The sequence below is a fragment of the Mandrillus leucophaeus genome, unplaced genomic scaffold (assembly GCF_000951045.1).
Source record: "Mandrillus leucophaeus isolate KB7577 unplaced genomic scaffold, Mleu.le_1.0 Scaffold730, whole genome shotgun sequence".
NCBI lineage: Eukaryota > Metazoa > Chordata > Mammalia > Primates > Cercopithecidae > Mandrillus > Mandrillus leucophaeus.
In genome coordinates, this window is record NW_012107920.1 from 1,754,755 (window position 1) to 1,769,123 (window position 14,369).

Here is a 14,369-nt window from a genome sequence, read left to right on the forward strand (position 1 = left end):
AATGGCTAACTAGAATAAACAGTATAGAGAAGACCTTAAATGACCTGATGGAGCTGAAAACCATGGCATGAGAACTACATGACGCATGCACAAGCTTCAGTAGCCAATTTGATCAACTGGAAGAAAGGGTATCAGTGATTGAAGATCAAATGAATGAAATGAAGCAAGAAGAGAAATTTAGAGAAAAAAAGAGTAAAAAGAAATGAACAAAGTCTCCAAGAAATATGGGACTATGTGAAAAGACCAAATCTACGTCTGATTAGTGTGCCTGAAAGTGACGGGGGAGAATGGAACCAAGTTGGAAAACACTCTTCAGGATATTATCCAGGAGAACTTCCCCAACCTAGCAAGGCAGGCCAACATTCAAATTCAGGAAACACAGAGAACACCACAAAAAAAAGATAATCCTCGAGAAGCACAACTCCAAGACACACAATTGTCAGATTCACCAAAGTTGAAATGAAGGAAAAAATGTTAAGGGCAGCCAGAGAGAAAGGTCGGGTTACCACAAAGAGAAACCCATAAGACTAACAACACATCTCTCGGCAGAAACTCTACAAGCCAGGAGAGAGTGGGGGCCAATATTCAACGTTCTTAAAGAATTTTCAACCCAGAATTTCATATCCAGACAAACTAAGCTTCATAAGTGAAGGAGAAATAAAATCCTTTACAGACAAGAAAGTGTTGAGAGATGTCATCACCACCAGGCCTACCTCACAAGAGATCCTGAAGGAAGCACTAAACATGAAAAGGAACAACCAGTACCAGTGACTGCAAAAGCACGCCAAATTGTAAAGACCATCGATGCTAGGAAGAAACTGCATCAACTAGTGAGTAAAATAACCACCTAACATCATAATGACAGGATCAAATTCACACATAACAATACTAACATTAAATGTAACTGGGATAAATGCTCCAATTAAAAGACACAGACTGGCAAATTGGATAAAGAGTCAAGACCCATCAGTGTGCTATATTCAGGAGGCCCATCTCACATGCAGAGACACACATAGGCTCAAAATAAAGGGATGGAGGAAGATCTACCAAGCAAATGGAGAACAAAAAAAAAGCAGCGGTTGCGATCCTAGTCTTTAATAAAAAAGACTTTAAACCAACAAAGATCGAAAGAGACAAAGAAGGCCATTACATAATGGTAAAGGAATCAGTTCAACAAGAAGAGCTAACTATCCTAAATATATATTAACCCAATACAGGAGCACCCAGATTCATAAAGCAAGTCCTTGGAGACCTACAAAGAGACTTAGACACCCACACAATAATAATGGGAGACTTTAACACCCCACTGTCAACATTAGACAGATCCACAAGACAGAAAGTTAACAAGGATATCCAGGAATTGAACTCAACTCTGCACAAAGCAGACCTAATAGACATCTACAGAACTCTCCACCCAAAATCAACAGAATATACATTCTTAGCACCACATCGCACTTATTCCAAAATTGACCACATAGTTGGAAATAAAGCATTTCTCAGCAAATATAAAAGAAGAGAAATTATAACAAACTGTCTCTCAGACCACAGTGCAAACAAACTAGAACTCAGGATTAAGAAACTAATTCAAAACTGCTCAACTACATGGAAACTGAACAACCTGCTCCTGAATGACTACTGGGTATATAACAAAATGAAGGCAGAAATAAAGATGTTCTTTGAAACCAATGAGAACAAAGACACAACATACCAGAATCTCTGGGACACATTTAAAGCAGCGTGTAGAGGGAAATTTATAGCACTAAATGCCCACAAGAGAAAGCAGGAAAGATCGAAATTGACACCCTAACATCACAATTAAAGCCACTAGAGAAGCAAGAGCAAACACATTCAAACACTGGCAGAAGAGAGAAAATAGAACTAAGATCAGAGCGGAACTAAAGGAGACAGAGACACAAAAAATCCTTCAAAAAAATCAATGAATCCAGGAGCTGGTTTTTTGAAAAGATCAATAAAATTGATAGACCACTAGAAAGACTAATAAAGAAGAAAAGAGATAAGAATCAAAGAGATGCAATAAAAAATGATAAAGGGGATATCACCACCGATCCCACAGAGATACAAACTACCATCAGAGAATACTATAAACACTTCTGTGCAAATAAACAAGAAAATCTAGAAGAAATGGATAAATTCCTGGACACACACACCCTCCCAGGACTAAACCAGGAAGAAGTTGAATTCCTGAATAGACCAATAACAGGCTGTGAAATTGAGGCGATAATTAAGAGCCTACCAAGCAAAAAAAGTCCAGGACCAGATGAATTCACAGCCAAATTCTACCAGAGGTACAAAGAGGAGCTGGTACCATTCTTTCTGAAACTATTACAATCAATTAAAAAAAGGGAATCCTCCCTAACTCATTTTATGGGGCCAACATCATCCTGATACCAAAGCCTGGCAGAGACACAACAAAAAAAGAGAATTTTAGACTAATATTCCTGATGAACATCGATGCAAAACTCCTCAATAAAATACTGGCAAACCAAATCCAGCAGCACATCAAAAAGCTTATCCACTATGATCAAGTGGGCTTCATCCCTGGGATGCAAGGCTGGTTCAACATAGGCAAATCAATAAAACGTAATCCATCATATAAACAGAACCAAAAACAAAAACCATATGATTATCTCAATAGATGCATAAAAGGCCTCTGACAAAATTCAACAGCCCTGCATTCTAAAAACTCTCAATAAATTTGGTATTGATGGAACGTATCTCAAAATAATAAGAGCTATTTTTGACAAACCCACAGCCGATATCATACTGAATGGGCAAAAACTGGAAGTATTCCCTTTGAAAACTGGCACAAGACAGGGATGCCCTCTCTCATCACTCCTATTCAACATAGTGTTGGAAGTTCTGGCCAGGGCAATCAGGCAAGAGAGAGAAATAAAGGGTATTCGATTAGAAAATGAGGAAGTCAAATTGTCCCTGTTTGCAGATGACGTGATTGTATATTCAGGAAACCCCATCGTCTCAGCCCAAAATCTCAAGCTGATAAGCTACTTCAGCAAAGTCTCAGGATACAAAATCAATGGGCAAAAATCACAAGCATTCCTATACACCAATAACAGACAAACAGAGAGCCAAATCATGAGTCAACTCCCATTCTCAGTTGCTTCAAAGGAATAAAATACCTAGGAATCCAACTTACAAGGGGTGTGAAGGACCTCTTCAAGGAGAACTACAAACCACTGCTCAACAAATAAAAAAAGACACAAACAAATGGAAGAACATTCCATACTTATGGATAGGAAGAATCAATATCGTGAAAATGGCCATACTGCCCAAGGAAATTTATAGATTCAATACAATCCCCATCAAGCTATCAATGACTTTCTTCACAGAATTGAAAAAAACTACTTTAAAGTTCATATGGAACCAAAATAGAGCCCACATTGCCAAGACAATTCTAAGCAAAAAGAACAAAGCTGGAGGCATCACGCTACCTGACTTCAAACTTTACTACAATTCTACCATAACTAAAACAGCATGGTACCAGTATCAAAACAGATATATAGACCAATGGAACAGAACAGAGGCCTCAGAAATAACACCACACATCTACCACCATCTGATCTTTGACAAACTTGACACTCATAAGCAATGGGGAAAAGATTCCCTATTTAATAAATGGTGTTGGGAAAACTGGCTAGCCATATGCAGAAAACTAAAACTGGACCCCTTCCTTATACCTTAGGACCATAAAAATCCCAGAAGAAAACCAGGGCAATACCATTCAAGACATAGGCATGGGCAAAGACTTCATGTTTAAAACACCAAAAGCAATGGTAACAAAAGCTAAAATAGCTACATGGGATCTAATTAAATGAAAGAGCTTTTGTGCAGCAAAAGAAACTATCATCAGAATGAGCAGGCAACCTACAGAATGGAAGAAAATTTTTGCAATCTATTCATCTGACAAAGGTCTAATATCCAGAATCTACAAGGAACTTAAACCAATTCACAAGAAAAAAGAAATATATCAAAAAGTGGGCAATGTGAACATACGCTTCTCAAAAGAAGACATTTACACAGCCAACAAACATGAAAAAAAGCTCATCGATGCAAATCAAAACCACAGTGAGGTATCATCTCATGCCAGTTAGAATGCTGATCATTAAAAAGTCAGGAAGCAACAGATGCTGGAGAGGGTGTGGAAAAGTAGGAATGCTTTTACACTGTTGGTGGGAGTGTAAATTAGTTCAACAATTGTGGAAGACAGTGTGGCGATTCCTCAAGGATCTAGAACCAGAAATACAATTTCATACAGCAATCCCATTACAGGGTATATACCCAAAGGATTATAAATCATTCTACTATAAAGACACATGCACACGTATGTTTACTGCAGCAATATTTACAATAGCAAAGACTTGGAACCAACCCAAATGCCCATCAATTATAGACTTATAAAGAAAATGTGTCACATATACACCATGGAATACTATGCAGCCATAAAAAAGAATGAGTCTAGGCTGGGCATGGTGGCTCACGCCTGTAATCCCAGCACTTTGGGAGACCAAGGTGGGCGGATCACCTGAGGTCAGAAGTTCGAGACCAGCCTGGCCAACATGGTTAAACCCTGTCTCTACTAAAAATACAACAATTAGCCAGGTGTGGTGGTGGATGCTACTCGGGAGGCTGAGGCAGGAAAATCGCTTGAACCCAGGAGGCAGAGGTTGCAGTGAGCCGAGATTGTGCCATTGCACTCCAACCTGGGTGACAAGAGCGAATCTCTGTCTCAGGAAAGAAAGGAAAGAAAGGAAGAAAGGAAGGAAGGAAGGAAGAAGGAAGGAAGGAAAAAGAAGGAAAGAAAGAAGGAAAGGAAGGAAAGGAAGGAAGGAAGGAAGAAAGAAAGAAAGAGAGAGAGAAAGAGAGAGAGAAAGAAAGAAAGAAAGAAAGAAAGAAAGAAAGAAAGAAAGAAAGAAAGAAAGAAAGAAAGACAGAGAGAGAGAGAAAGAAAGAAAGAAAGAAAGAAAGAAAGAAAGAAAGAAAGAAAGAAAGAAAGAAAGAGAAAGAAAGAAAGAAAGAAAGAAAGAGAAAGAGAAAGAGAAAGAAAGAAAGAAAAGAATGAGTTCATGTCCTTTGCACATGGATGAAGCTAGAAACCATCATTCTCAGCAAACTAATACAGGAACAGAAAACCAAGCACCAGATGTTCTCATTCATAAGTGGCAGTTGAACAATGAGAACACATGTACACAGGGAGGGGAACACCATACACCAGGGCCTGTCAGGGGTCGGGGGCAAGGGGAGGGAGAGCATCAGGACAAATTCCTAATGCATCGGGCCTTAAAACCTAGATGACAGGTTGATGGGTACAGCAAACCACCATGGCACATGTGTATCTAACAAACCTGCATGTTCTGCACATGTATCCCAGAACTTAAAGTAAAATAAAATAATATTTTAAAAATGATTTAAAATTAAAAACCGCAAGTGAAAAGATGAGTAGACATGATTATATACATATTTTAAACCATTTCAAAACAAAATTTAGACTAAAAGAAAAGCAACAAAATGGAAACTATACTATGTGCAAATGAAAACTGCACAATGCACAAAGTTTAATATACAATACAATAAGATAGTACATCCCTTGAAGCCAGGAGTTCAAAAACAACCTAGGCAAAAAGGCAAGATCCCATTTCTACAAAAAAAAAATTGAAAAATTAACAGGCTGTGGCAGCACAACCTTGTAGTCTTAGCTACTTGTGAGGAAGAGGTGGGAGGATCGCATGAGCCTAGGAGGTTGAGGCTGCAGTGAGCCATGACTGCGTCACTGCACCCTAGACAGGGTGATAGCATGAGACTCCTTCTCTATAAATAAGTAAACAAAAGATACTGCAAGAAACTGTATGAATAGTTTTCTGTGCTCAAAGTACAAAAGATATGAAGAAGAGATGCAAGGTGGTAGGCAATGCTTTAGAAATTGATAATGCAACTAGTATTTAGGAAATGCAAACAAAACAATTTTAAATTGTCATTTATGCCTATTAAATGACCCACACCATTAGGTTGTAGGCAAGGGTTTTTCATTTACTGATGGCACTGAAAATTGATTCATTGTTTTTAAAGAGCTGTCTGATATATTTCAAGCAATTTTCTGTTCTGAAAATGTATTTCAAATAATAGTAATAATTTCAAAAACGACATCTAAAATCATTCTTACCTTGCTTGAGAATTTTGGTGATCTATATTTAACAAGGCTGTGAAATCCTCTATGGCTGCAAACCAGTTTTCATTTTCATAATAAAACAGCCCACGTTTCAATAATGCATCTGTTCTTTTGGGATCATAAAAAATACACTACAGGGACAGAGGGAGGTACATAAACATCACAAAATGAAAAAAAACGAAGTATATAATCACGTAAGTGATCTAAAACTATGTTTTTAACTTCAGGTTAATAAAAAGCAAACCATCTGAAGATGTCAGAATATTCAGAGTGGTAGCTAAAGAACATATCCTTAGGAGATTTTTTCCATCATCAAATTCTAGAGAGGGAATATTTTTTAGGAGGAAAAAAAACAGCATATACAGGAAGCCCAGGCTTCTGCTCACTGAAACTTTTGCTGATAAAAATTCATAAGTGAATTGTTCAACTAGAATGGAGTTCATTGGATCTATCTCAGCATTTTATCCTAATTAAAGACGTAACATATTAGACTACATCAAGGCTGATTCAATCACATAAAATATAGATTAATCTAGCCATTAAAATAGGGAAGAGAACTGAACTGGTACTGGCATGGCTCATTCATTTTACATTGACATACAAAGTAGTAGAGGGAACAGACTAAATCATATATCAGTTATAAAGCTCTTCACCTATTGTTAGTAGAAAAGAATTGAAGCACAAAGGTGGTGACCAAATATCTTTCAAATAAAAAAAAAAATCCTAAAGATTTCAAAATTTGTTTGACCTCAGTGTGCTGCATTACTCTATTTCTGAACTATTGGTGCAGGATAGGGGAAACGAAGAGAATAGATAATCTAACAATTTCAGCATCTTCAAAAGAGCTTTTTGGTCATTTCTAGACCAGAAGTTAACAAAACATGTAATATTCTCCTCAAGCAGAAAAATGTCAAGTGGATGTCATGGATTCATAAATAGGGCAGTTGGGAACATGGAAAGTTAAATTATTTAAATAATTGCTTCTAAATTCTAAATTGCAGTAAGGAATAAGAATTTGGAGTTTAAAGTCAGGAGATCAGAGTTAGAATTGTACTGCAATAAGGGGAATATTTTGCCTTGACTACGGTTCAGTTAAAAGTTCATTTCCTGGTCCAGCACCGTGGCTCATGCCTGTAATCCCACCACTTTGGTAGGCCAAGGCGGGCAGATCACAGGGTCAGGAGATCGAGACCATCCTGGCTAACACAGTGCCTGTAGTCCCAGCTGCTTGGGAGGCTAAGGCAGGAGAATGGCGTGAACCTGGGAGGCGGAACTTGCAGTGAGCCAAGATCACACCACTGCACTCCAGCCTGGGCGACAGAGTGAGACTCTGTCTCAAAAAAAAAAAAAAAAAAAAAAGTTCATTTCCTCAATTCTCTGACATCTCCTAAACATAAGTTACTCTCCCACCATCTTTATTTCCTTCATAGTACTTACCACAATTTGTAACAATGCCTTAATATCATAATTTGTAATACTGCCTTAGTAAATAAATACTTGCAAGTGAACAAATGAATGAATGAATGTATGAACAAACCAGTAAGCACAGCTTCTTTGAGAGCAGATAGGTTCCCTGCAGAAAAGAATCAGTTATTCAAGAGTTAAAAAGTAGAAAATACTTTTCTTTAATGTTTAAAGGTAAGAAGCAATTTTCAAAGGCTTCTTTAACCACTGTAGCATGGCTCCAGAGGAGGCAGCTGGAAAAGCTGGGCCCCTCTACATGTTATCTCAAGGCCTCCACGTCCAATTCTGATGTAAATTCATTCATTCACAATTTAAAAAATAATAATTAACACAGTGTTAATATAAATTCCAGTAATGAAAACTCTAGCTCCTAACCTATAACAAATCAATTTTGATTATATAATATATATGAAAAGACCTTCAAAAATTTGCTGTACTATTTGCATGAGGATATCGCAATCTAAACTATATAAATGGTAGAATTATATGTGATAAGACTTACTTTAGAAAAGTCATCAATGGCCAGTACTTTGTTTGCTATTTCATACATCTCACCCCTCCTGAAATAGATGTCAGCATCTGTGGGCCTGCATTTAATTGCCTGGGTATAATTTAGAATTGCCATAGTTACGTCTTTTTTTCCCCTGTAAATTTCTGCCTTTGACAAATATGCCTCTAAAGAAAATTAAAAAGATAAAATTTGGAGTTATAATCCTTTCAATCACTATGAAAATTTTAAAAGATTAATCCCTCTCCCTCCAAAAAATGTAGTCAAAATAATTTTTCTCTATTACATTTTCTTAACTATTAGTTTATCTTATTTTATTCTATTTTATTTTTTTAGGCAGGCTCTCCTGTCACCAAGGCTGGAGTGCAGTGGCACAATCATGGCTCACTGCAGCCTCGACCTCCAGGGCTCAAGCAATCCTCCCACATCAGCCTCCTAAATAGCTGGAACTACAGATGCATGCCACCACACCCAGCTAATTTTTGTATATTTTTTTTATAGACACAGGGGCTCACCATGTTGTCCAGGCTGGTCTCAAACTGCTGGGCTCATGTCATCCGCCCACCTCAGCCTCCCAAAGTGCTGGGATTACAGGCGTGAGTCACTGTGCCTTGACCCATTTCATTTAATTTTTATTTTGACAATGCCAAATTTGTTCTCAAAGGCTGGATAAATGCTCATTTGTGGTTAAAAGTACTTTCAATCTGAAGTAACAAAAATTACTCTTTACCTTTCCATATGTCTAAAATGTTTTTTCATAATCCTTTAATCATCATAGTAAAAAGTTAGGCTGTGATAACACAAAACTTAATGGACTTTTAGCAGTGATCAACACAGGTCAAAAATCATTTATTAAGCTCATGTTTTATTTTATGGGTATGTTGTAGGTGCTGGGGATACAAAGGTGAATATCACATTTTCACATTCCTAGAAAGTTCCATGGGTGCTTCAAGTTGATTGGAGGATAGCACATAAGAGCAAAGATATAGATTTCATACAACCAAGTAAGCCTAAGCATACAATAACTAACTCAGAGAGATGTGATCAAATCACACAAATCAAAGTGAGATTTGTAAATTACTTCTATAACTAACTATTTTAAATTCATATTCTTTTGTTGTGAGATGAGCAGTAAGGAACCAATTTACTGCAATATATATCAAAGACAGTAAACTTTCAAACCATGATAAGTATTTTAAAAAGACTATAGGATTGTATGAGCCCTGGATTTACAATAACAAGAGTAAAAAAATTTAATTGAGGAAAGTCATTTTCAGGACATATATCTACTGATTTATGTATTCTTACAGTACCAATAAATGACAAAGTTGAGGTCAAAATGTAGGTAATATAACTGTCTCTACAGACAACCCACCTGTATTATTTTTATTATATTTATGTATATAATTCAAGTCATCCAAAGCTTCATTAATTTTGTCTTGGAAAAGATAAATTAAATGTCGTTGCCAATAGGCATTGAGAAACAATGGTTCCAAGAGCATTACCTAGAAAATATATGTAAAAATTCAGTTAAAGTTGATTTGTTAAAGGAGGATATCCTATCAAATAAATGTTTCAAACACGATTGATCCCAGTGGCTTTGTATGTATGTAATGTAAAATAAAACCTCCCAATCTGACAACTAAAAATCATGTTTTTAATATTATTTGAAAATGCAAATAATTATACTGTTATAATAATTCTACATGCTATACTATAAACATTCATTGTTCAAAATTTCAGCAAAAATTACTATACAATTAAAAGCAAGTGTAAATGGTGAATATTACTATTTTGGTTAAATAAAACTTACTCTCTGTAGATCATTCATGGCACTCTGCAACTTTCCCAGTTTTCTATAAATAGCTCCACGCCTACAATATGCAAATGCAGGATATTTTGTCTTATCGTTTATTTCTTCAGTCAAAATCTTCACTTCAGATTCATAATGTTTAATGACCTCTTGTGGAAGATCGGACTCCACATCATCACTTAATTTTAGTTTTGGTGGTTCTTTCACTCTTTCAGGTGGGTCTTTAGGAACTGATATTTTATCATCTTTCTCTTTTACAGGCGTGCTCGCATCTTTGTCCGCAATGAGCCTATCAAAAGCCCATGTCCGAGGATCAATATTTTCTGGAATTCCTCCCTTAGTTTGGAAGAATTTTTCAAAATTTAAATACAAAGGTAAACTGGGACACCGTATTTGACGTTCATATAATGGAACTTTGAACAAATATTTCTTCTGTTCTGGAAGTATTCCATGAGATGTTGATCTAGTTTTTAAAAGAGTGATTTTTTTAATTACAGAAATACAATCATCTTTCTAATCAGTAAATCAACTCAGTCACACATAAAACTACTATTTCTGTTATCAAAACAAAATTACATGCTAATTTTATGCGCAAGTTCTCCTTTTCATTTAATAAAACGGTAACACTGTATGAAGAATCTCAAGTTTATGAAAGCAAAAGACTATTTTTAAAGATGTAGCCTCCTTAGAGTACTAAAAAAATGAGGTCAACGCGCCTTTCAAGTTTAATTTACACCCTCTACCATACCTAACCCACCAGAGGAATTACAATTGAGAATTAAGGAAGTAAACATAATGTGAGAAAAAAAAAAAAATGCCATGCAAGAGGTTAAAGAGGACATGAACTTGAGGTAGCGGGAAGAAGGCAGGAGTTGACTACACCTCAGACTATCAACTGAATATCCCAGTTTTACCCTTCTCTAGTAGGCTATCAAATTAAATAATACCTAATATGCTTTCAAATGCTACAAGTCTAGGATTAGCCTTCTCAAATTCTCCCTTTGCAATATAGTCTTCATTGAGTAACATGTGCCATAGGGCTGGTACTGTACTAGCCATAGGAAATAAGAATAAACTCAGTATATTGAAATAAAATAATTTACCCTATCACTTTATATTTACTGAGTATGTACTATGAGAAATACCTAGTGCTGAACACTAGGAGAACAAAAGTAAGAAAAGTCAGTTTCCTTCCCTTTCCTTACTTTCATAAATTCTCCATTCCTTTCCACATTCTAGTGCAAGCCACCATCATCTATTCTTCTTAGAGTAGAATAATTTATTAACTCCCTGCTTCTACTTTTGCCCTTTGTCTAATTCATTCTCTGCATGGCAGCCAGGCATAGTTTTTGTTTTTTGTTTTACAAATGTACATAAGATCATATCACTCCTCCAAGAGCTTCCCCAGTATGCAAATCAAGCTCTTCACCATGGTCCATAAGACCCCACGTGATCAGGTACCGGCATAAATATTCAACACCACTACTCTCCCCCTCATTCCCTAACTTCCAGCCTTGAGCAAGCCTCAGGGCCATTGCCCTTGTCAGCCCTTCTGACTGGTTGGCTCCTTCTCAATTCATATTTCTGACCAAATGTCACTTTAGAAAGGTCTTCTGTGCCAGATAAGTTTTGTTTGTACCTCCATATTCATCTCTACCCTTCTCCATCTTGCTCCCTGTCCCAGGAAACTGATCTGCACAGACTATAGCCTTAGGATCCCTTGGTCTCTGTCTTCTCATAAAGTTTATCCAATTAGGAACCCCAACAGAGGGAAGGAGGAGAGTGAAGTCAAGGTGTTTATTCCTCTGGCTTCCTGATGAAGGGTCTCCTCAAACTCCCTAGGATTCTTGAACAAAGATCACTACTGCTTTCGAGAAAACCATTTCTATACAACTCTTTTCTTTCAGCTTCTAGTCATCACTCCCTCTTTTTGTCCTCTCAAATTTCGGAGTAGAAAATGGCTTTACATTTTTAATCCCAGGATACTGCATTATCATTTTTGGTTTCCTTGTACTTTGATATTTTTGTAAATTTCTCCTTTATCATAACTTCCCAATATTATCCTAAGCTGAGTGGTGTTTATGATTGGGATCTTCACTGACAAAGTAATTAGTACAAGAGATGGACTCAGGAAACACACACACACAGAAAGCATTCTAGGATAACTTCCTTGCCAGGCTGAAATAGGACATAGGTAATCCATGGCATGTGGTGGTATAAAAATTTGTCAAATATCACCAATGTTAGCAGGGACTGATATTCAGGTGGAAGACAAGGCATTGGGAGATCAAGGAGCTTTAAGTCATTAAGACAACAATAATTATTATAAAAATTGTGCGTTTAATAGCAAAGACTTGGAATCAACCCAAATGTCCATCAGTGACAGACTGGATTAAGAAAATGTGGTACATATACACCATGGAATACTATGCAGCCATAAAAAAGGATGAGTTTGTGTCCTTTGTAGGGACATGGATACAACTGGAAACCATCATTCTCAGCAAACTATCGCAAGAACAGAAAACCAAACACCACATGTTCTCACTCATAGGTGGGAATTGAACAATGAGATCACCTGGACACGGGAAGGGGAACATCACACACCGGGGCCTATTGTGGGGAGTGGGGAGGGGTGGCATTGGGAGTTACACCTGATGTAAATGACAAGTTGATGGGTGCTGACGAGTTGATGGGCGCAGCACACCAACATGGCACATGTATACATATGTAACAAACCTGCACGTTGTGCACATGTACCCTAGAACTTAAAGTATAAAAAAATAAATAATTAAAAAATAAAATAAAATAAAAAATTGTGTGTTCAGCTGACTACTTCTTTCAGACCAAAGAGTAGTTGCAGTACCTATTAAGTACCCTCTAAACTTTGTGAACCAAGTTAATGAAGCTAGTAGGCAAGAAGCAGAAAACTGAAATATGGGATGTTAACATGCAAGGAGCTATGAATGAGAGTGAGAATTTTAAATCTCCAGTTCCCACTTATCTTCCCTTTACTGAGGAAACTGGCTGAGGAATTGTCAGATCCCCTACCTGAGACTGTCAGTCCTCTCCTGCATAAGTTTCTTTCAATGATTACACTGTGCCATTGCCTCATATGCTGTAAGGCACCTACCTCAAGCATGTCCTGAAATCACTCAGCTGTGACTCTCAAACTCTCTCATGGAGCCACAGCCATCACAGTCCCTCAGTCTCCCACATACCTCCTCCATGGAGGTGACCTTGGGTTGGTGGCTGCTGGCCTCACCACACACAGCCTTAGCTAGAACACCTGGGAATACTCTAAGTGAAGGGTTCTCAAACTTCAGCATGCATCAGAATTACCCAAAGACTTGTTAAAAATACAGATTTTGAGGCTCCACCCTCAGGGTCTCTTATTCGGTAGACCTAGGGTGGAGTTCTAGAACTTGCACCTCTAACAGGTTCCCAGGTAACAATCATGCATGGATTACACTATAAGAGCCATTGCTATAGAGGAATGAGTTCTAAGGTTCAAGAAACAGGAATTTGTCTGCAATATGGAATGTGCTTAGTCAAGTTCTAACCCTTGGAAAGACCAGAGAATGCATAAGTGAGGGGGCAATACCCTTGAAAAGCCTTGTGGATGCTGACCTCAGAGCTGGAAAAGAATGACAGTGGGGGAACGGGAGCAAAGAAATTTGTTTCACTGACTCCAGTGGGAATAATAGAACCCTGGAGTGGTAAAATCCCGTTTACCACTACAGATATGGTAGATACAATGACCACAATAAGCAACAGAGTCAGAATAGTAATAACAGGATTTTAACTCTCAAGGACCTGTGGCAATAACTAAATGTCTAAATGTCCTTAGAGATGAGATAAATGGGCAGCTTGCCTGGGTGCTCTTTGCTTACATAGGGGAAAAACTTATAGGTCTTCCGGTACAAATCTAACCAGCTATAGTGGGGGTTCACAATCTTTCACCCAGCTCTCAGACCCCAGCCAGTTCATAGTCCAAAACCTCTCTTAACAGGAAGGTCGGGAAAAGTATCACTGAGGAAGAATCCTTCAATGTGGCTTTGGTATACACAGTGAATTTTCCCTGAAATCTTCTAAAGGTATGAGAAAGGGGAACCTCAAACCTTCCAGGGGTAATTAGATACTGGCTCTGATTTTATGCTAATCCACAGATACCCACTACAAATCCCACTGATGTTTATCAATCAAATTAAAGAATTACGAAAGTCAAGTGATAGAATCTTGGTCTGAGACCATTTAACAGTGGATCTGGTAAGACATGGACCCATTTTTTGATAATTTCCCTAGTCCCAGAATGTATAGTGGGAGTAAATACATGTAACAACCGAATAAACGGTAGACTGAGGAAGATAATGGTAGTAAGGGCC

At 37.5% G+C, this 14,369-nt stretch overlaps 2 protein-coding genes across 2 annotated transcripts in view; both read right to left on the minus strand.

The window, feature by feature from the left end:
• LOC105528757 (tetratricopeptide repeat protein 6) overlaps positions 1-6,302 on the minus strand; it is a 75,878-nt gene extending 69,576 nt beyond the window's left edge. The window contains exon 1 of the mRNA XM_011965640.1: positions 6,197-6,302. The gene's annotated coding sequence lies outside the window, so the exon portion shown is untranslated. The remainder of the gene's footprint in view (positions 1-6,196) is intronic.
• LOC105528762 overlaps positions 1-14,369 on the minus strand; it is a 163,179-nt gene that overhangs the window by 10,080 nt on the left and 138,730 nt on the right. Inside the window, exons 13-14 of the mRNA XM_011965644.1 lie at positions 9,988-10,450; positions 6,197-6,333 (exon numbers count right to left, since the gene is read on the minus strand). Of these exons, the coding sequence (XP_011821034.1) occupies positions 6,197-6,333; positions 9,988-10,450 (600 nt within the window). The remainder of the gene's footprint in view (positions 1-6,196; positions 6,334-9,987; positions 10,451-14,369) is intronic.